This window comes from Galleria mellonella, unplaced genomic scaffold (genome assembly GCF_026898425.1).
Source record: "Galleria mellonella isolate WM207_F2 unplaced genomic scaffold, CSIRO_AGI_GalMel_v1 utg65, whole genome shotgun sequence".
In the NCBI taxonomy this organism is placed as follows: domain Eukaryota; kingdom Metazoa; phylum Arthropoda; class Insecta; order Lepidoptera; family Pyralidae; genus Galleria; species Galleria mellonella.
The window spans coordinates 5,870,846-5,891,192 of record NW_026442138.1 but is presented as its reverse complement, the minus strand read 5'-3'; the positions used below and the strand labels follow the sequence as shown (position 1 = coordinate 5,891,192).

Genomic DNA, 20,347 nt, shown 5'->3' with positions numbered 1-20,347 from the left:
GCAGTTAAAAATCATACTCCGGCCAGCCATACATAATTTTTAACTAAAATATTTGTTGCATCGACAGGTTAATAATCGACAAGGTATCAGTGGATGAGTGGGGTAGCGGCAGTGGCAGCTCAGAAGCGGCAACGACAGCGGGTGTCGCGGGGACGGGGACAGGGACAGGGCCTGTGTCAGGATCGATCCTGGGGACAAGTATAGCGGCGAGCATGAGCGCGGCCCGCCTGCCCCGTGCGTTACACGCTGGGAAGTCACCTGGCGAGTGGAGCGCCGGTGAATCGCTTCTTATGCTCGAAGATGCATGCAAAAATGAAAGAAAACATAGTATGTATATTACGCATTTTTTTTTTTTTGTTTTTTTTAAATTTATTTTTAAATTTTCGTTTACGTCATTTATTTCATCGTCTACGATCGTTCATTGAATATTCATTCCAAATCAATCTAGTACAGTCTTAGCTATGAAAATTATCTACTACTATTTCTCATTCATATGGTAATTATGTACATGCCAATCAGTGAATATATAAAAATAAAATTTTGCAAATTTTTTTTAATCGTTTCTTATTACAAATATATAAACAGTAGTAAAAAGTTTCTGAAAATTAAGCCCTTAAGTAAGCTCGTTCCCATTCGTGTGTCAACCGTGAAGCAGTTGTGTTTGAATGGCTGTGTTTCAGTTTGAACGGTGGGATATGACGTGAATTTACAGGGTACATAGGAATAACACCTGAGTCCTCAGGAATAGCAATGCATGGGGGGTATCATGGGCGGAAACAGTATACTCTGTTATGTCCATGGTACTGCTCGAGTCTATGGGCGACGGTTACCACTTTCCATCAGGTGGGCCGTCAGCTTGTTTGCCATTCTAAGTCGTATAAAAAAAAAGGCAAAATAGGCAATAGTAATTGCTGAAAACACTTATTAACAGAATTAGTAAACGGTAACTAAATGCAAATATCAGGTGCGAGCGTAGTGGTTGCGGGCAGTGGGCGCGGAACAACGACTTCCCTCGGCGTAGGAGTTGTGGGGTCAGCAGGGGCCGTGGTAGTAGGGGCGGGATCAGTATCGGGTGTGAGCGGCAGTGGCGCGGGGGGCGAGGAGGACAGCAATATCTCGCTGCTGCTGTGCGAGGAGACAATTCCTGGGTCGCCGGCGCCAGATGCGGAACCCGCACCGCCTCGACTTCGACCACATATGCCATTCGCTTGCGCGCCGCAGCATCATACGCACTCCAAAGGTAAGGGCCTCTCCATACATATTACGTATCTACTATTTAATGTCTTCATATATGACTCTCCACACGCAACGGTCTTCACCAAATTTTCATAATAAGACATGTAGGTATATTATTTAAAATGTATGTTATACCATTGTAGTGTATTATTTGGCGAGCGAAATAAAACGTGGCATATTCTATAAGCGTATATTTCGACTGAACTATACAATATACAAACTAAACCTTAACGTGCCAAGGGGAAAGGGATTGTTAGTATGGGGTCTAATTTCCCCATTACTAGCAATACACCTTATCAGGTCGACCTCCACGCGGTTTCTCCTAGAAACTATCGTAATTAATTCTACTGGAATTCGGACCTGCTTTCATCCTCACCCATCACTTTCACTGGTGCCCCGCCAGCGTATACCGATAGCGCAGGCAGGGTTACAATTTCATTATAACCCATTAAAAAAAACTTTAATTACCCGCCACCCAATAATAACATCTATACTCTATATTAAAACCATGTTGACATACAAAATACATTTTAAATGATGTATTGAACTTATGTTTGCGTAGATGAGGCTCACGGCGAGTGCAGTTCAGGAATGAGAGCGGGTGTCGGGGGCGCGGAGAGACAAGCAGGGGCTGAGGGTGCGGGAGCGGCGGGCGGTGGCGGGGGCGGCGGCGGGGGTGCGGGGGGCGCGGGGGTCGCGGGCGGAGCGGGGGCGCGGCCGCGGGCTGGGCGCGCCGGCACGCGCTGCTCGACAACACGCCGCCCACCACACCCGACAGCAGCCTCGACATGTCGCCACACAGGTATCCTGCATTGCTAGAATTTGTACAAAAGTCGATTGCTTGGGTACCTCTGTCCCATTCGTGTTTCAACCGTGAAGCAGTTGTGTTTGCATGGCTGTGTTTCGGTTTGAAGGGTGGGATATGGCGTGAATTTACAGGGCACAGAGGAATGGTTATCACTTTCCATCAGGTGGGCCGTCAGCTTGTTTGCCATTCTAAGTTGTATAAAAAAAAAAACACTAACCTAACTACAAAAATCGGGGAGGAAAGGAATTGTTAATAATGAGATTTAACAACCCTATTGCTGGCAATATACCCTATCAGGTATCCACGCGGTTAAAACCACCCCTGGAAACCATAGTGGTTAATTCTTGTTCAATAGATCACTAATGATGAGCCAACTGACCTACCTTCATCCTCACCTGTTACCCTTCACTGGTACCCCGCCAGTGTAGTGGCGATAGCGCAGGCAGGGTTACCATTCCATCTTCACCCATAAAAAAAACTACAAAAATCGTTCCTAAAATTTGTATTGTACAAGGAGATACTTTCTATTGCCTTATAAAGCAAAAAATAATAGATTTTTAAAACTTTATTTGAATTAAACTAGATTTTTTTTTACCAATTCTTATACAGAAACATTTCTGATTGTTCTATTGCATTTAAAAAAAAAGTAATTCTATTTTCAATTATTTCCACACAGGGAACGCCGAATGTCAGAGCGTGACAGTCCTTTAGAACGCAAGGATGACGAAGACGACAGCCGCCCTCATGATGCATTACTGGACTTGGATAAATCTCTTGGTAAGTTTTTAAAAATTAAACATATGTATAAAAAAATTATATTTATTTTATCCATCATTATTTCTACAAAAAGAATGTCAGGATTGTGCACAATGTAAATATTTGTATTGAAGATAACTTATTGTACGCACTTAAAAAAAGGTAAATGTTTCTATCGGTTTTCTAGTATCAATAATAATGCTTAAGGGGGAAAGAGATTGTTAGTAATGAAGACTGAGAATCCCATTGCTAGCATTATATCCAACCAGGTCGACATCCTCGCGGTTCTCCCTGGAAACTATCGTGGTCAATTCCTGATGAATTCATCATGATGAGCTAACTGACCTGTTTTCATTCTCATCTGTCACCCTTCACTGGTGCTCCGCCAGCGTATTCCGTTAGCGCAGGCGGGATTACCATACCATTTTCACCCACAAAAAAAAAATAATGCTTAATTTGGAACTAATTGACGTCGTGTAGTATCTTGCAGAAAAAAATTATACTGTAAGAGTTCGTAGTGACGTATATTTCAATTGATTTATAATTGACATGCAATTGCCAATTAACACGAGACAATAATACGAGTATAATAACAAACAAAGAAAAATAAGATTGAAATGATGCGGCGACACAACCCAGAATGTGCAGTTTAAAATTGGCAATTATTAAACATCTTAATAAACAATTTTCTTACTGCACTGCACGCACTAACATAGATTTCATTTTTCATTTAAGAGTTTCCTCTTGTCGGTGCAACTAATTCATGCATCTTCCTCCAGCCATCTCTATCCCAGGCCATATCCTTTATCTCCCTATACGACACGACGCCTAGTGTTTCCTTTATCTGTCCCATGTAGTTAGTCCTCGGTCTTCCTCTTCCTCTTTTGCCCTCTATCTTTCCTTCTATTATGCTCTTAAAAAAATCGTCATGTCGTATAAGGTGGCCCAGCATTTTGCCTCTTCTATTCTTTATTGTTTTAATCAATGTTCTCTTCTCGTTTACTTTTTTTTACTTTTTTTTTATAACTAACATAGATATGACTCCATATTTACTAAACTGTACCAAGTATAGTAAGACAGATTGTAGCAAGATTTCCTTTTCAGCGGGTAATCGGTCCCGCAAGGCGTCGGAGAGTTCGGCGGGGCCAGGCGGGCCGGCGGGCGGCCGCCGCGCGCGCCGCCGCCGCGACACCGACGACGGCGCCGCGCCGCCGCACGCGCACTCGCTACCGCATCAGCCGCCGCTCAAGTACAATTTCTACGTCGATCTAGGTACGTATCCTTCCTTATATGGGATCGATTACTTATACTCATGTGAAGGTAACACTCTCGCATGTTGAGAAACCACCGTTACACATGAAGATCTCTGACGCGTATTGGAATGGTAACCCCGCTTGCGCTATTGATATAAACTGGCGGGGCACCAGTGAGGGATGATAGGTAAAGATGAAAGCAGGTCAGTTAGCCCATCGTGACGAATTCCACTAGATTTAACCACGATGGTTTCCAGGGAGAACCGCGTGGAGATCGACCTGATAGGGTGTATTGCTAGCAATGGGTCAGTTAGACCCCATTACTAACAATCCTTTTTTCCCCCTAGAACTTTTATGTTACGCCAAGTATATTTATTTGTCACTATTGACGGAGTAAGAGTATGTTTCAGTACTCTTTGCCGTAATAGGCAACTAAGAGGTCAAAATACAATAATGATCATCATCAGCACAATACATAAAGAAAACTCGAAAAATACTGATACGAAAGCAAATCAGCAGCAGGGCCTTTAGTTTTAATATTATTGCATTTGCAGTAGACATTATTAGAGACAAGGACAGGTTAGAATACTATAAACTAGCTTTGAATTGTTGACCAGATAGCTTGAATGTTACTCATAGTAATGTTAAAAAAATATATATATAATTTTTTTATAATATTATATTCATTGCTTCACATATGTAAATTACAGACCCATCATGGGATTGTCAAACACGTATAAACGTGTTGACATCACGTCTCGCAGACTTACGAAAAGCGTATCATTCTGTGAAGGCCGAACTTGCAGCCATCGATCGGCGCCGCAAGAAACTGCGACGCAAGGAAAGAGAAGGTACGTACATTGATGAAACAGGGACTTCAATCGTGAAAAAAATTAATACGGACCAGTACGGGATTAAACCGTACAGGATTTTGTAAAGAAGTATTAAAATTGGTTCAAATTTAGCGATTGGAAAACCTTATTTTGAGTAACTTATTACTATACGAAATTTGATTGATATCTTTTCATGTTACAGCTGTGAAGGCGGCAAAAGCTGCATGCTCATGATGAAGGTTGCTCTAAATGAGCTAAGTATGGCCAAGAACGCAATGAAAGAACGAACCTGTGTATACTTTCGTTTTAGAATAACCAAGTGGAACAATAACTTAGTTTATTTGATTATAGTTACTTATATCACGTGGCTAGTTGTTTGTAGTTTGCGTTGGAAAACTATAGTGGTGAATACAGTGAATGGAACAATGTAATATACTGTCCATTAAAAGAATTCAAGTGATGTTACAATAGACATAATTTCTGCCTCAGTGAATCTGGTGCAGTGACGTAATCAAGAATATTTATTCGCCGAATCGAAAAACTCGATTTAACATTTTATTATTTAAGTTATTGTTGTCGTAATGAAGTGATTATGTAATTTAGTATATAGTTTTACTTGAGTATTCAGTTTATATTGTTTTTAATTTGTAACGCATTTATGAGAACCCAGCACTTGAATACTGTTTTACCTTTACAATGTTTTAATCAATTCTGATAGACATAATGACAATATAAATTATAGAATGTATAATTAACGTGTGCACTATATAATAATTGCGTGTGTATTATATAATATTGCTGACGTATGCGACTAATAAAAATCTTAGGATTGCAGCCTAGAAACAAATGAACAATGGGGTCGATTTTAAAGCGCCAGTCCTCTAAATTTGTCTATGAACCTATTATTTTAATTTGATAGTTTCGCATTTTACTAATGTACTGTTTTATGGACTATCATAAACTAAATTTATTATAATTTTGACTGAAATCTATTAGATATTGAGTTCATATTAGTCCTTAAAGATTTCGCTGTTTTATCGAATTAAACTTTTAATTTTAGACATAGATTTAGAAAAATGGTATGTCAAAATTTATTCTATTAAGGGCTCTTTAGAGTCGCAAACTTCACCGTGCTACTTGGATAATTTGAGCGAGTTCTCTAGTGCACGAGTAACTCCGCTCGCAAACTGGCGAAATCTTGGTTTTACTATCGTTTTTCTGTAAATAATCGTGATTGTGGAACATTTTACCTGTATATATACCCCTGCATCACACGTTATATTGAAGACTGAAAGATGGAAATGATAAAATTGGAATATTGTGACAAATCTTTATTTCCCAAATTATATGTCTCAGATTTATTATAAAGTTTACTTTTAATAAACATTCTTCATGGAAAAACATTGACTTTCCATTATCTAATTCTTTTTTCTTTGAAAATATTGCTGCACATGCGTCAAGTATTTGTACAAACCATAAAATGGCTCAGTCAAGCGAAAAATATACTACGACATATTTTATCCTATAGCTAGCTATATTAACAAAGGCGCTCTTACACGAGTAATTTTTTAAATTAGATTTGCTTCTGAAATCTAGTGAAGATAATAGATTATTAAACTGCTCTACGTCGCTTAAAATTAGCATGGCAACGTATGTACCTAGTACTATGGTGGCATAGCAGTAAATTGTTGGATATCGTGGCATCAAAATTTGCAAACATTGGTCACGATTTCACAATTTAAATTGCCCGTATAAGAGCACTTTCATTAAGGCAACATATTAATTTTGTGGGTGCGTTAGTAATCCAGACATAGATGAAGATAGACGACGAGAACTTAATTATGAGAAATGAGCATAACACATTTTCTATTACATTACAAAAATCATTTAGCTATGCTAAAAAAAACACATGTCACAAATTTTATGATATTTATAACACTCTCAGATCAGAAAAAAATGTTAATTTTATCTGGATATTATTGCAATATTTGCTATAAAAATCAATTTAGGCAAGCACATGTGCATCATGTCTAAGTCATTATCAACTCAACAACTTAACACTTGAAAAATTTACTTAGTTTTTCATTCTAACTCAAAAGTAACATGTCACGAGATAAGCTTTTTTTTTAGAGAAGAGCGTAGTGTATAGGCATATTTAGGAGAAGAGGTTGGATGGGCCGTGCCTACCTCAGTATCAGAAGTGAAACTATGAGCAAAAAGTGTTTATAAGTCTATGTGCGCCTTGTTAAGGGGCCATTTTAGTTTAGGTTTCATTTTAATTGTTATTTATCGGCGACATTTCGTTATAAGTGAAATAAAATCGCAGTCTGTCGAGGGTTCATAACGACTGACTAAAAAAGAACGAGATAGAGACTGATACACTGATCATAACAATTATAATTCCCAATTAATTTTTAACAGAAAAAGGTAACAAATATGTTATTAAGTTATTGCAGATAAAAATAGTTACTTGCGATTTTTTTCGAGTGAGAATGTGAGAAATATGCTGTATTAAAAGCATATGCTTACTTAAGAGCGAAAACTTTGTAGCACACAGTTGTGCCACCTACATCTATGTCTGTTTAGCTCCATATCTGTGTTAGTAATAGTTGGGGTATTGCGGCCAGGGATGGGGATGGTGTTGATAGGGGCCGGGTGCCTGCTGGTATCCCCACGGTGGCTGATAGGGCTGTGCGTACGACTGATCGTATGACTGCGCTGTGGCGGCGGATGTCTGGTAGTATGAGTTGCTGCTCGGCGTGGTCGCTGATGTCGTCGCCGCACTGCTCTCTTTCTTCTTCGACGGTTCCGTAGCAGCGCTGATTAATTTAATGTATGTAAGTACACATCGAACACAATAGGCATTATAGTTTAAAATTAACAGTTTAAGGAACTTAGTGATAGTTTTCTTAGTAATTGTTACATCTTATTGTAACACACCAAATAATTAAGCGTTCAGCTCAACCGTAACAGTTCGCATCAATAGGTATCCAAATGTGGCGCAAGTCTTAATCCCTGTATTTAAGGAAAATGATTATTAGTAATGGTGACTAAGCTACTAGTCTCTCTGCCATCCTTCACTGGCGCCCCGCTAGCGTATACAGTGAAGTGAAGACGGGGTTACCATTTCATTATTATCTATTGAAAAAATCCCTTAAGTGCAATTCAATTATTCATTGGTGGTAAGCAAAAGTTTTATTTTAGACTAGACATATAAATAGAGTATCAATTGTAAAAAAACAGGTCGACATTTAGTCAGCTAATGTAACGCATGACTGACAAAATTTTGACACATTTTATTTAAATCAAAACAACGCGCTATTAGTGTTGCAAGTAACTAGATCAGAAGTTTTCTAGACTAAGTAGATTTTTTAAATTCGAATTGGAAATTAATTTTTTTCTGATATTATTATCAATTACTCCCATGTGATGAGTAATAAATGTATATTATGGTAACCCTGGGAGGAAAGGGATCGTTAGTAATGGAGACTGATAATCCCATTGCTAGCAATATACCCAACCAGGTCGACATCCTCGAGGTTCTCCCTGGAAACTATCGTGGTTAATTCCTGATGAATTCATCATGATGGGTTAACTGGCCTGTTTTCATTCTCATCTATCACCCTTCACTGGTGCTCCGCCAGCGTATCCCGTTAGCGCAGGCGGGGTTAACATTCCATTTTCAGCCATCAAAAAAAAAATTATGGTAACCCTAATCACGCATAAGTGGATATAAAACCTGCGGGTCTACCATGAAATGAAATTCCGAAATTTCGGACTCAGTTTCGTGTTTTTGTTTATACCAAAATCGGATCAATAAATGGAGTTTAACATTTCGTTCGTCATACATCCTATCATAAAAGTCCAAAGGAACAATATTTTAACATTTTTAATATTTCCAAACGGCATGTATTATGTAATTTTAACATCAAATTTCTGATTCGTTTGGCTCCGAAATTTCGGAAAACATTTCATGGTAGGCCCTTTGTTTTGAATGAAGAGGTTGCATGTATACGAGGTAGCGGCGCAGCGCGTACCTGGGTAGCGGCGGGGGCTCGTGCTTGTCCTTGCGCGCGCGCTTGCGCAGGTGCTTGGCGAGCGCGCGCGCGTGCGCGGCGGCGGCGCGCGCGGCGGCGGCCGGGCCCAGCTCCTCGGCCAGCTCGCGCCGCCGCCACGCCAGGCTCGCGCTCACCTCCGCCTCCGCGCCCTCCTGCCGCTCGTACGCCTGCACCAGCTCTGCGCACGGCACGCCCGCCACCCTCAACATTCTCGCCCGACAAATGTCTCACAAAACATTACTTTGGACTTTTGTCAACGTAGCCGTTTAGAAATGTTACTATGTATACGAAAATCATATTCCACTAATCGTCATGTGATTAACAAATGACATTCATAATATAAAGAGGTAAACTGTTTATATACATATATTTTATCATGCGAGGATCATTTGAAAAGTTCTTAGCCTAACATGGTTAGTCATTGGTTTTTTTTTTTATAACTACCCTCATTTTGTAGTTACATTATTTAGCAACAAGTATGCATAGTTTAGTTTATTCACAGTAACTCATTGTTCGTTTACACGTGATACCGTAAGTCAGAGCTATTTTTGAAAATGGATAAAATTGAACATCGTGCAGTGATATGACCCTCGTAGTATATTTTCCTGAAATATCTAACATTATAATTACTACAACACAAGATTGTGTTCCACAAAAAAAAAACCTCTACAATTGTTACAAAACCAGTTATTTTGATTTAAAAACTAAAGTACTTAATCGATTTTGATAAAAATTTCTATAGGACCAAACTGTAAGTATATACACTTAGATAAAAAAATATATATTTTTCATATTGGTTTATAACTGACAGGGTATTATGAGGTAACAAACAAAAAAAGTACGACTGAATTGAGAATCTTCCTCTTGATTGAAAATGGCATGGACTTGGCAGAAATCAACGTGGCACAGCTTTATATTATTAGTACTATATTCCAGTGTTCTTTAAATCATAATATTATCAACATAAGATTGAATTAATTATGTAATTATGCATAGATCTAACTTTAATAACGAACCTTCCAACACTTCGTAAGGTGTACCAGGGGTATGCAATGCTACATCGAGCCTCTGCATGTGTAGCCTGTGATTAAGTGGGTCCTTTGTTATAGCTTCATCCAGCGCTTTGGCAGCGGCTGCTGCGTCGCGTTTCACGTGATACAGAAACCGCGCGTATTTGATAGATAAAGCGGACGCCACCGCTTTGCTCTTCGCCGCCGCTATGTACCCTTCGTACAACTGGGAGCATTTCTCGTAATCACCTCGTCGACGTTCCAGGTTTACACGTCTGTATGGTCATTATTATTATTTTTATTGTTAGTTCAAAAATGCAGAAATTAAAGTCATTTATTCAAATATCTCATTTAGAGCACGTTTTATTCTTTTCTACTCCAATTCAGTAACCAATTTTAGTTGAGAAGAAAAGAAACCCGATTGTTAGTCTTTTAAAATGAATCTGTTATTTTTTATTTTTATTTTTTTTATTTACGTGTCTTGCTGACTAAATGGTTTAAATATAAAATCTATTCACAAATACACAATTTTACAGTTATCAAGATTTATCTTACAGTTAACACAAACTATGTACTTACGAAACTTTTAATAATAAAATCGTATAGTAAATTATTAAAATTTATACAACTTATATAATAAAAATTGAATGCAGTAGACAGATACAAATGTGTAAGTAGCTCCAATATATACCCAGTGATTAAGGAAACTTAGTGTTAATTAATCTTATTTTGATTTGGCTTTTAAATCAAACTTACAAATTAATTCTAATAATTAAAATATAATAATAAAATAATTTAAAACAAGAACTAAAATAAATTAATATATTTTACTCCTTGTATATATTGTATACACCACATTTACTAATATTACTATTAAACTATAACATACCTAAAACTTCTGAAATTTTAGTACTTTAAACGAGGGGGACTTAATGTCGAAACTTGGCTCAATTTGTATTCCAGATTTCCCACAAATTATGTTTTCGTGTAAAATGTAGTAAAATCAATGCATATGTGCGCCGTCAAGGGTTGAGTCTATTTGGTCGCGAGTGTATAAATATAATACATACTGTTTATTATATGAATGCTTAATTATCCATATATAGCAACAAAGTAGATGCGAGAAAAATATACCTGTACTGTATTTGCACAAGGTTGGGACAGGTCTTCTCTATCCGGTCGAGGATCTCGGCGGCTTTGGCGGGGTTCCCGTGGGCTTCCTCGAAGTGCGCCCAGTGCAAGTGCAGCTCGGGCTTGTCGAGGTGGTGCACCGTGCACGCGCGCTCCAGCACCTCGCGCTCCACGCTCACCAGCTCCGGGTTGCTCTCTATGCGCTCCTCCAGGAACTTTATCAACTACCAAGCACGCATCCAAATAAAGCCAGACTAACATTTCATAAATGTTTATTCTAGGAATATCTACAGGAACATAAATAAGAACCGATATCTGAATAAATAGCAATCTTTTTTAAAAAAAAATTGACATTTAGTCAATTTTTTAAAAAAATTAAAGTCTCAGGAAAGTTTTAGACAGATTATGTATATACCTATAAATATAGGTATTATGTTCATTAATTCTATCAAAATTGCATTACAAACAGCCTAGTTTTATCTAATGTGAACCAGATAAGAATTTATAAGTTGATAAATGCTCTACCCTATCCAAATATCTCCTGCAAGGTAGCAGTGTGTACATAACTATTTCGATTTGAAGATACAGTAATTATAGGATATATAAGCACAACAATCATTAGTACTAGTTGATAGATATGAGGAGCGTCACAGTATTCTGTTATGTCTATGTGTCATGTCTATAGGCGACAGTTACCACTTTCCATCTAATGGCCCGTTAGCTTGTTCGCTAATCCATATTGTATTAAATATCAAATTAAAAACACTTCATACCCGCATCCAGAACTCTTCATAAAGTGCACAGGCTATAAGGCACCGTTCGTGTAACACTAAGGCACGCTTTAGCGAACCATGCTGTTTCTCCCACTCTAGGTACGCCTTCCAGTTTTTTAGCTGACATCTCTCCAAGGGCTTCACATGGAAGTATGGACGCTTGATCTGTAGAATACATTAATTAATAAAGTAAATATTGAGTCCCATTTTGACTATTTTTCTTTAAGAGATTGAATCAAAGAATGAGTACGCATTCATAAACATATATACATTACAGAATTTGATTGTTGAATTGTTGGATATTGAGTATTTGGTTATGATCTAAGAAAAACAATTGTACCGATTATATGATATAATTTAAAATACTTTACTTAGTTCCGGTTTTTTTTTTACTATAAAATACTTTATTATTTATACACAACACTGGTTCGAGATGTCATTCTCAGGAGCTTAACTCACAAACAGTGGAGTGAAAAAGAAATTGAGTTTATAAAGCAATACTGTACATAATGAAAATAATTAACCAAAATTTTGAGTCAAGAAAATATTTGCATCACATCAATTTTGCAAATTACATAATTGTCGTCACAACTTACGCCCTCCTCGAAGGACCACCTAGCAGCCACTTGTTCGCCGGTTGCTTTGTGTACCTTGCGACGAGCGGCGATTATACGTTCTTTGATCGCCTGTGCTTCTTCCTCGGAAGCCTGGGGATACATTAAAAAGATACTTATCAAATAATCATAATAAATAAATAATAAATAATAATAATTTACCAGAGGGAGACTTTGTGCAAAAGTCGATTGCTTGGGTACCTCTGTCCCATTCGTGTTTCAACCGTAAAGCAGTTGTGTTTGCATGGCTGTGTTTCGGTTTGAAGGGTGGGATATGGCATGAATTTACGGGGTACGGAGGAATAACACCTGAGTCCTCAGGAATGGCAACGCATGGGGGGTATCATGGGCGAAACCAGTATACTCTGTTATGTCCATGGAACTGCTCATGTCAATAGGCGACGGTTACCACTTTCCATCAGGTGGGCCGTCAGCTTGTTTGCCGTTCTAAGTTGTATAAAAAAAAAAAAACAATATATAACAACTTGCCACGTCACTTGTAATTTGTTACGGGGGGATACATGCATGCCACATTTTAAATAATTGAAACTAAGAGTATTAGCAATTCCTTGTTTGTATACTTATTAGTGTGTCAATTTTATAAAAACTAATATTGAAATTTGATGGCATGTTTCTACATAGCATAACTTATGAAAGATTGTATATTTTGTAAAGCTCCAATAATTTATAATAAATTACCTAAACATATTATTATACGAGATTGGACTGAACCAAGTGTTTTAAAAAAACCTTCATGACATGTTAATTAATAAATGGTATAACAGCTTAAATTAATTGATTAACGTTAAACATGAATAAGAAATAATTAATTTGTCAGAATTAATTTGTAAATATTGGCCCATTTTAATTTGTTTTGTTTTGTGTTCTTTCTATTGTTTTGAATAATGCATGTAGCTAATATATCGTATGCTTATGTAGCAAGACTTGGAGATACTGTTTAACTGATGTAATATTAACTTAACCTGATCTATGATCCACAATAAAGATATTTGTATGTGTATTTAGATTTGTAAAAAACAAATCTCCTCTATTTCTTAATTATACCAAACTCAAGATTCAAGATTTATTTATTTGTAAAACATGCGTATAAATACATGCAGATGTTGACAATATAATATCGTTCGACATGTTTAGCCTGTACGGCATACAAACATATGTAGTTACACAGATAGTTCACATTATACATCAAGTCCATTTTATACCATTAATCGTCATCACATTCAAATTTTAAATACATTTAAATAAATAATAATCAGTTCTGTATTTCAGTCGCGAAAATCAGTCAAACAAACAGGGTTACACTCACATAACCTATATTATATTACTGAGAATGTCAAACCAACTAATACAAAGTCTGTTAGAAATTGATAACAGTTTATATTATAGATATAAATATACACCATGGACGTCACACAATATACGATAATATATTCACAACAGCTGTAACCCCTTACGCACTGTCGCTTCTAGGAAGTGAGTTGTATCATCTACGTCAATTAATTATTTTTTGTTATGAGCAATGTTTGAATACAAAACATAAAGAAGCTAGTGTGTAAGTGTGATGTGAAGAGCGAAAGTTTTTTTTTTTATACAACTTAGAATGGCAAACAAGCTGACAGCCCACCCGATGGAAAATGGTAACTGTCGCCTATAGACATGAGCAGTACCATGGACATAACAGAGTATACTGTTTTGCCCATGATAACCCCCATGCGTTGCCATTCCTGAGGACTCAGGTGTTATTCCTCTGTACCCAGTAAATTCACGCCATATCCCACGCTTCAAATCGAAACACAGCCATGCAAAGACAACTGCTTCACGGTTGAAACACGAATGGGACAGAGGTACCCAAGCAATCGACTTTTGTTGTATGGAAGTACTTGGTAATATGTGTATATGCAGGGTATCAGTGCAGTCCCCGTGGGGTATTCTTATATATGAAGTTGTGGAATGTATGTAACGAGTGATGGGCGTCTGTAGTAAGTGGTGGGTACTAACGATGTGGTCGAGCGGCTCGTCCTCGCCGGGCGGCAAGTCGAGCTGCGGCTGCGCGGGCGCGGCGTGGCGCACGTCGGCCCGCAGCCGCACCAGCTCCGCGCTGCTCACAGCGCCCGTCACTGGCTCCGACATCACATGCTCCTGAAAACTATATATACATATATGTTATTTCATCATTCCCATATCAATACTTAAAAATTCCAATATATGATGTTCTCTCACATTAACTAGTGATTAATACAAAAAAATAGCCTGTATTTCTCCTATGTCACCGTTAATTAAACTATTGTATATTTCAAAGTTTTGTATATTAACAAAATAGGCGATCACAAAACATAGCCATTAACACTATTGTGCATGACGTTCTGCGTAAATAAGATTCCAATTTCAATTTCCATTAACAGAGACAGCTGTAATTTTGGAAACAAATTTCTACCCAAGTATTTTGTATTATACCTACTCCAAACTCTAAGAACATAACGACTTCTCTCTACTAACCTAGCTCAGTAACCGGCCAATTTTACGCCAGGATTTTCATGTCCTTACCTATTATCCTCATATCTTTATATACTAATTCACGCGGGCAAAACCGTAGGATACAGCTACTTTATTAAAAATAAAATACAAACTTATCAAAGTGCGAAGTATATCCCAACGTCGGTGTAGCCAATAAACGATCGTAAATATTGGTAACATTAAGAGCAGGTCCATTCTCCGCTTCCCACTTGATGTACGATTCCCAAAGTCGATCCGATCGAAATTCCAAACCACATGCATCTGTAAAATTACAAAATATGAAATTAAGATTGAAAAGCTATCAGTATTAATAGATTTTCATCTAAGACAATTATTGTACTTACCTATAGCTCGTTCATACTGTGATCTTATAAAGCTATGGTCATCAGTTCTGGTAGCCTTAATATGATTAAGATAGTGTATCCATAAATCAACTGATAATGGTATAGCTTTGAGTCCTCTTTCCAAAACCTGAAATACAAGTTCAAAGATCACAACATGGTCCGCGTGAGGCCAAGCGTTGCCGTTGTTATGGCAACACTATGAAGCAAGGGAATAATAAATAGCATTGTATGTCTCATATAATTCAGTATACAAATAAGCGGGAGGTTGAGCGTTAGAAGGCTCGGAACGTTGGCCAGCGAACTAACAACCTCTCACTTGTATCTATTAAATATAAAATGTTTGGCTGGGCATATTACACCTGTTCGCACCCGGCGCGCCGACGGAGCTGTCTTCACTTCGGCGTCTTCACTTCCTAACGCCATTGTATGGCTAAATATGAAGAACGGCTGCGCTCCATGTGCCATGGATTATTAGTTAACATTATCTTAAATATATTCACCATTATTCACGTACTTAAATAATATACATGATAAAGTATTACAATAAATCATGCGTGTACATAGTATCATTAATATATGCATTAAATATAATGTATACACCACAAACAATGAACCACTACAAACAAAATTATGTGACGGTAACAACTCTCCGGTGCGAACGGACGACTTTGCCTTACGAACATCGTGGACCTCGACGCACTGTTGGGAAAAAAAATAATTGCAAAATGCTAGTTATGACTAAATCAATTCAATATCCAAGTGTTAAGACACATTGCAATAAAAATCATCAATCACGTGTTTAAGTATTTACCAACTCACCATATCATTTAATTAATAAATAATGTATCAATTTGACTTGGGCAGTACTCACCTCGAGACACTTCTTTTTACTTCCTTTACGTTTCTCATAATCGGCGTATTTGCGCCAGTAGCCGTAGCAATACGGGTAGTGAGACAAAAACGCGTCATACGCCTCGCGCGCCGCCTCTACGTCGCTCTGCCAAACAATAATCTCGTCAATCAAGATGTTAAAATTGTTTTTATTACTATTATTAATATGGTTCATATCAGTTGGCCCTTGCAGATCGACATTTAAGATTCAGTTCCCATTGTTTCATAAAACAAATGAGATTAGCAATGTTTTTCATCACACATTTTTCTAAATTAATTTACACAATTACCACTAAATATTAAAAACATTTAATAGTCAATAATGTAGAGATGATTATAACCTCTTGGTCGACGTACTGCAGCAAATATGTCCAGCCAGTGAAATCAGTTGGGTCGTCATTAACAACCTTCCAGTACTTGTCCAGTTCAGGTAGGGTTTTCTTTTTAGGTTTTTCATCAATTGATGATCTCTTCTCAGCAGGAATAGGTTTACTTTCGCCATTCTAAAAATATAAATTTTCACATAAAATTTTTGTTAATAAGTACATATTTTTATAACAATACACAAGTTTTGCAAAAAACAAAAATATTACAATTAGATACTTTTTTTATTATTATATTTAGTATTTGGCCAAATTGATAAACCATCCAATGAAAAGTGGTAACTATTATCGAATAAATTGTGGCACCTCCCCAGTGTAATGTCTAATGACTAAAAGAAAACTAAAATTAGAAAGTACTTTCTTGCCCATTAGACTGTAAACAAGACAGCACACTATTCCATCATATAAATTCCACAATTAATTAAATATTATTAATGAAATTCTTTTCATGTTCTAATACTTTCAGGTCTCACCTTAGCAATAGCTTGTTTCTTGCTAGCAGATTCACTTTCTGATGTCGGTGATCCAGGATCATATCCATCCCTTTCTTCATCAGGTTTGCGTTTTCGAGACTCTTTAGAGTCTTTCTTAGAAGCTGGCAATTCATCCTCAGACACAACCTACAACACCCAGTAATAGATTTAATATAACACACATATATATACAAAAAATTTAAAGACAATATTTATAGCATGACAAATATATTTAATTAAATAATTATCTATTTTATATAGCTAGATAGAGCCTATAATAGACAGAGAAACTACCATTTTGCCTAAACTTATAATGTAAAGCAGTTCTGATGCAATTTTACTAAAAAAACTATACTGCTCATTTTTTGTTTTGCTATAATACCAAATTGAAAGAGATATCAAAATTGGTGCTTCAGAATATACTCCATTTTTTGAATTTGATAAACCTCAAAACATTTACTTCTGTGTCAGCTGGTAACTCAGCAGGTTTAGGGCCAGGTAATTCATCATCTGACACATTCTCAGCATCCTTCACACTTGGTTTTTCTACTGTGGGTAATTCATCTTCGGAGACTACCTCAGTTTCTTCTGCACCACCAACCTTATTAGAAAATATAAATAAAATATAAATTACCTGTTTGTCTATATCTGGCACAGTTAGTTAGCAATCATGGCCTGTCTTTTTATCAGAATAACTGCATTAAATAAACAAATGGTATTAATTGGTTATGCAATGGAACACTATTATTTTTTGTCTATTTTAATCTTAAATGACTAAAAACAATAAAAAAACAGGCTGAAAATATATTTTTTAATAACAACTATTAAAATTACCTTGTCATCTCTCTTTAATAACTCACTATCTTCCATTGAACTTTCATCAGGAGGTTGTGCACTAGGAACTTTATCTAATTTCACACTCTGCTCTGTAATCTTGACAGACTTTTTTGCTGCTAGTGATGTACTATTTTCTGCATCTAGTAGGGCATTTCTTTCTAAGGGTTTTCGAGCACTTTCTTGCACAATTGGTACACTTTCCCTTTGAGATGTTGGAACAGTTTTCTCTGCAATTTTTGAGGCACTTTCTTCTGCAGATAATGAAGTATTTTTCTCCTTCAGTTGTGCAGCAGTATCAGCCTGACATATTAAAATTATTTATTTTATTGATACACATATAAAAAATTTTAAAACTAATAAATTATTTTTATACACAATCATGTGATATAAAGCAAGTAAAGTATATTAGGAATAGAATGATGAGCATCCGCACTTCCCCACTCATCATGCAGATTGCAGTAGTATTGAAAATTCAACCACTTAGCACCGATATTTTAGGAGGATGTGGTATTTCTCCAGTAGAGCTGGCTCATTCATGCTGTAAAACCATAAAGGATCACAGTGTGTGATTACCACATTCGAATTACTTGCTTTTATTGCCTTAAAATAGTTATGCTAGAAAAATTATAAGAATAGCAGCTAGGGTTTTGTTTCAATGCCCATCAGGAATTACCTCAAATGCCATAATAATTAAAATAATGAATGTAGTGAATTTTAAAATATGCTTTTTTTTAATTAACAAAAGATAATTCATAGGCATGACATCTCTCAGAGAGACTGATATGGTAGGGAATATATTCAAGTAGACTTTATATATCAAATATTTTAATATAGACTTGACATGAAAATTTAGTAAAAGATTAATATTTTTACTGGCTACAAGAATATCAGTTTAAAACACGTTCCAATTAAAACACACTTCCTGGCATGGACTTTATATGAATAAAATGTTCCAATTGACTATAGACAATGGGGTCCAATCCATGAGTTTCCATTTCTCTAAACTTTATCTCCTAACCTAATATTTTGATTTCATGAGATTTTTGTTTTATGGACCATCACAAGCAAAATTTATAACAAATTTGACTTAAATTTATTAGTAATTTAAATCCTATTGTTCCTTAGAATAAAAATTTTGCTGTCTTCAAATTGAAATTTTAATTTTAGAAATAGGTATAGAATAATGGTGCCGCAGAATTATTCCCTATGTTAATGAATAAGGTAGAATAATTTAAAACAACAATGTTAATTAAATTTTAAACATACTTAAAAAAAAAAGACAACGTACCTCAGATGTGTCTATGCCTTTCCGTGTATTTAAAATAGTTACTTCAATATCTCTTAGATTTTCAACCTAAAATATTTTACCTTTGATTACTAAAATGAACTTAGAAAGAGATTAATAAAATGCATTTCTCAAAACAGAAAAGACATCAATCAATAAATATACATTATTAATCCCTTACAAATCCATAATGAAATTATGTACTTATAACCAAAGATATATGTTTTTAATAACCTTTAGTAAGCCAACTAAGCAATATTCCAAGACATACTATACCTTATTAATTTGTAACCCGACTATTTTATCATCCACATCTGGTGCTTTGTCAATGGTATTTGAGTCACATAACTGCTTAGCAGCTTCTTTAGCAGTCACTTCAATGGTGTCACCTGATCGTGCAGCATTTGTCTCCATTATGGATGGAAAATCAACATTTGATGTTTCACTAGCATTCTGAAGCTCATAATCAGTATCCATCTTCGCCTTCTGACTCTCTGTAACATCACCATCAGTATCAGAGGCCACTTTATAGACATTGTCATAAAGCAACGAGTCGCTGTCAGAGAGCACGGTCAGAGACTCGCTAGGGAAGGTAACCGCGTTGTCCCCCACATCAAAAGAGTGTGTGTTAAATCCTTCTGTATTCTGATCCAAATAGTCCCCCACGCTACCCGCAGACAGCTCGACCGCATTGAGGAAACCTTGATTGGAGGCCGACGACTCGTCCACCACCACCGCGTCCACGCTGTTGAACTCGCCTTCCGTTAGTAAATGAGACAATCCATTTGAGTTTTCGTTAATCAGTGGTCCTTCATCAGTATCCATTGGCCCCTCTGACAAACATTTCTGAAAACATTATAATAGATTTTATTAACTGAATTTCATTGAAAAAAAGTACAAACATAAATTGAAATACTTCATAACCTGACTTATGCTTAATTAGATGTACACTTACATGTAAATCTGAACTAGATTCATCATCCATCTCAGTTTACTGTATATTAAACTTTTGAGCAGACTTTTCGGAGAATAATATCAAAATTAATTATTAAATATAATAAATACAAAATATAACAAAACAGCAATCATAAACGAAGGCGATAATTCCACAGATTAGAGAAACTATC

General features: G+C 36.5%; 2 protein-coding genes across 4 annotated transcripts in view; one reads left to right on the top strand and one right to left on the bottom strand.

The window, feature by feature from the left end:
- LOC113519829 (AT-rich interactive domain-containing protein 4B) overlaps positions 1-6,287 on the top strand; it is an 18,068-nt gene extending 11,781 nt beyond the window's left edge. The window contains 8 exon segments of the mRNA XM_052900374.1: positions 68-327; positions 965-1,240; positions 1,799-1,957; positions 1,960-2,038; positions 2,721-2,821; positions 3,905-4,072; positions 4,764-4,904; positions 5,089-6,287. Of these exon segments, the coding sequence (XP_052756334.1) occupies positions 68-327; positions 965-1,240; positions 1,799-1,957; positions 1,960-2,038; positions 2,721-2,821; positions 3,905-4,072; positions 4,764-4,904; positions 5,089-5,120 (1,216 nt within the window). The 3' untranslated portion in view covers positions 5,121-6,287.
- LOC113519828 (pre-mRNA-processing factor 39) lies at positions 6,203-20,347 on the bottom strand. Of its 3 annotated transcripts, XM_052900377.1 has the most exons (18): positions 20,176-20,347; positions 19,922-20,066; positions 19,497-19,714; positions 19,224-19,289; positions 17,933-18,235; positions 17,559-17,699; positions 17,099-17,245; positions 16,584-16,745; positions 16,223-16,348; positions 15,352-15,478; positions 15,121-15,268; positions 14,492-14,639; positions 12,455-12,565; positions 11,859-12,023; positions 11,089-11,309; positions 9,961-10,229; positions 8,924-9,122; positions 6,203-7,705 (listed from the first exon to the last, which is right to left on the bottom strand). In XM_052900377.1, the coding sequence occupies exons 1-18, from the start codon at positions 20,203-20,205 to the stop codon at positions 7,486-7,488; spliced, it is 2,946 nt and encodes a 981-aa protein (XP_052756337.1). In that variant the 5' UTR covers positions 20,206-20,347; the 3' UTR covers positions 6,203-7,485. The 3 variants fall into 3 exon arrangements, with proteins under 3 accessions (XP_052756337.1, XP_052756335.1, XP_052756336.1); XM_052900375.1 differs by having other exon boundaries at positions 19,497-20,066; XM_052900376.1 differs by lacking the exon at positions 19,224-19,289 and having other exon boundaries at positions 19,497-20,066.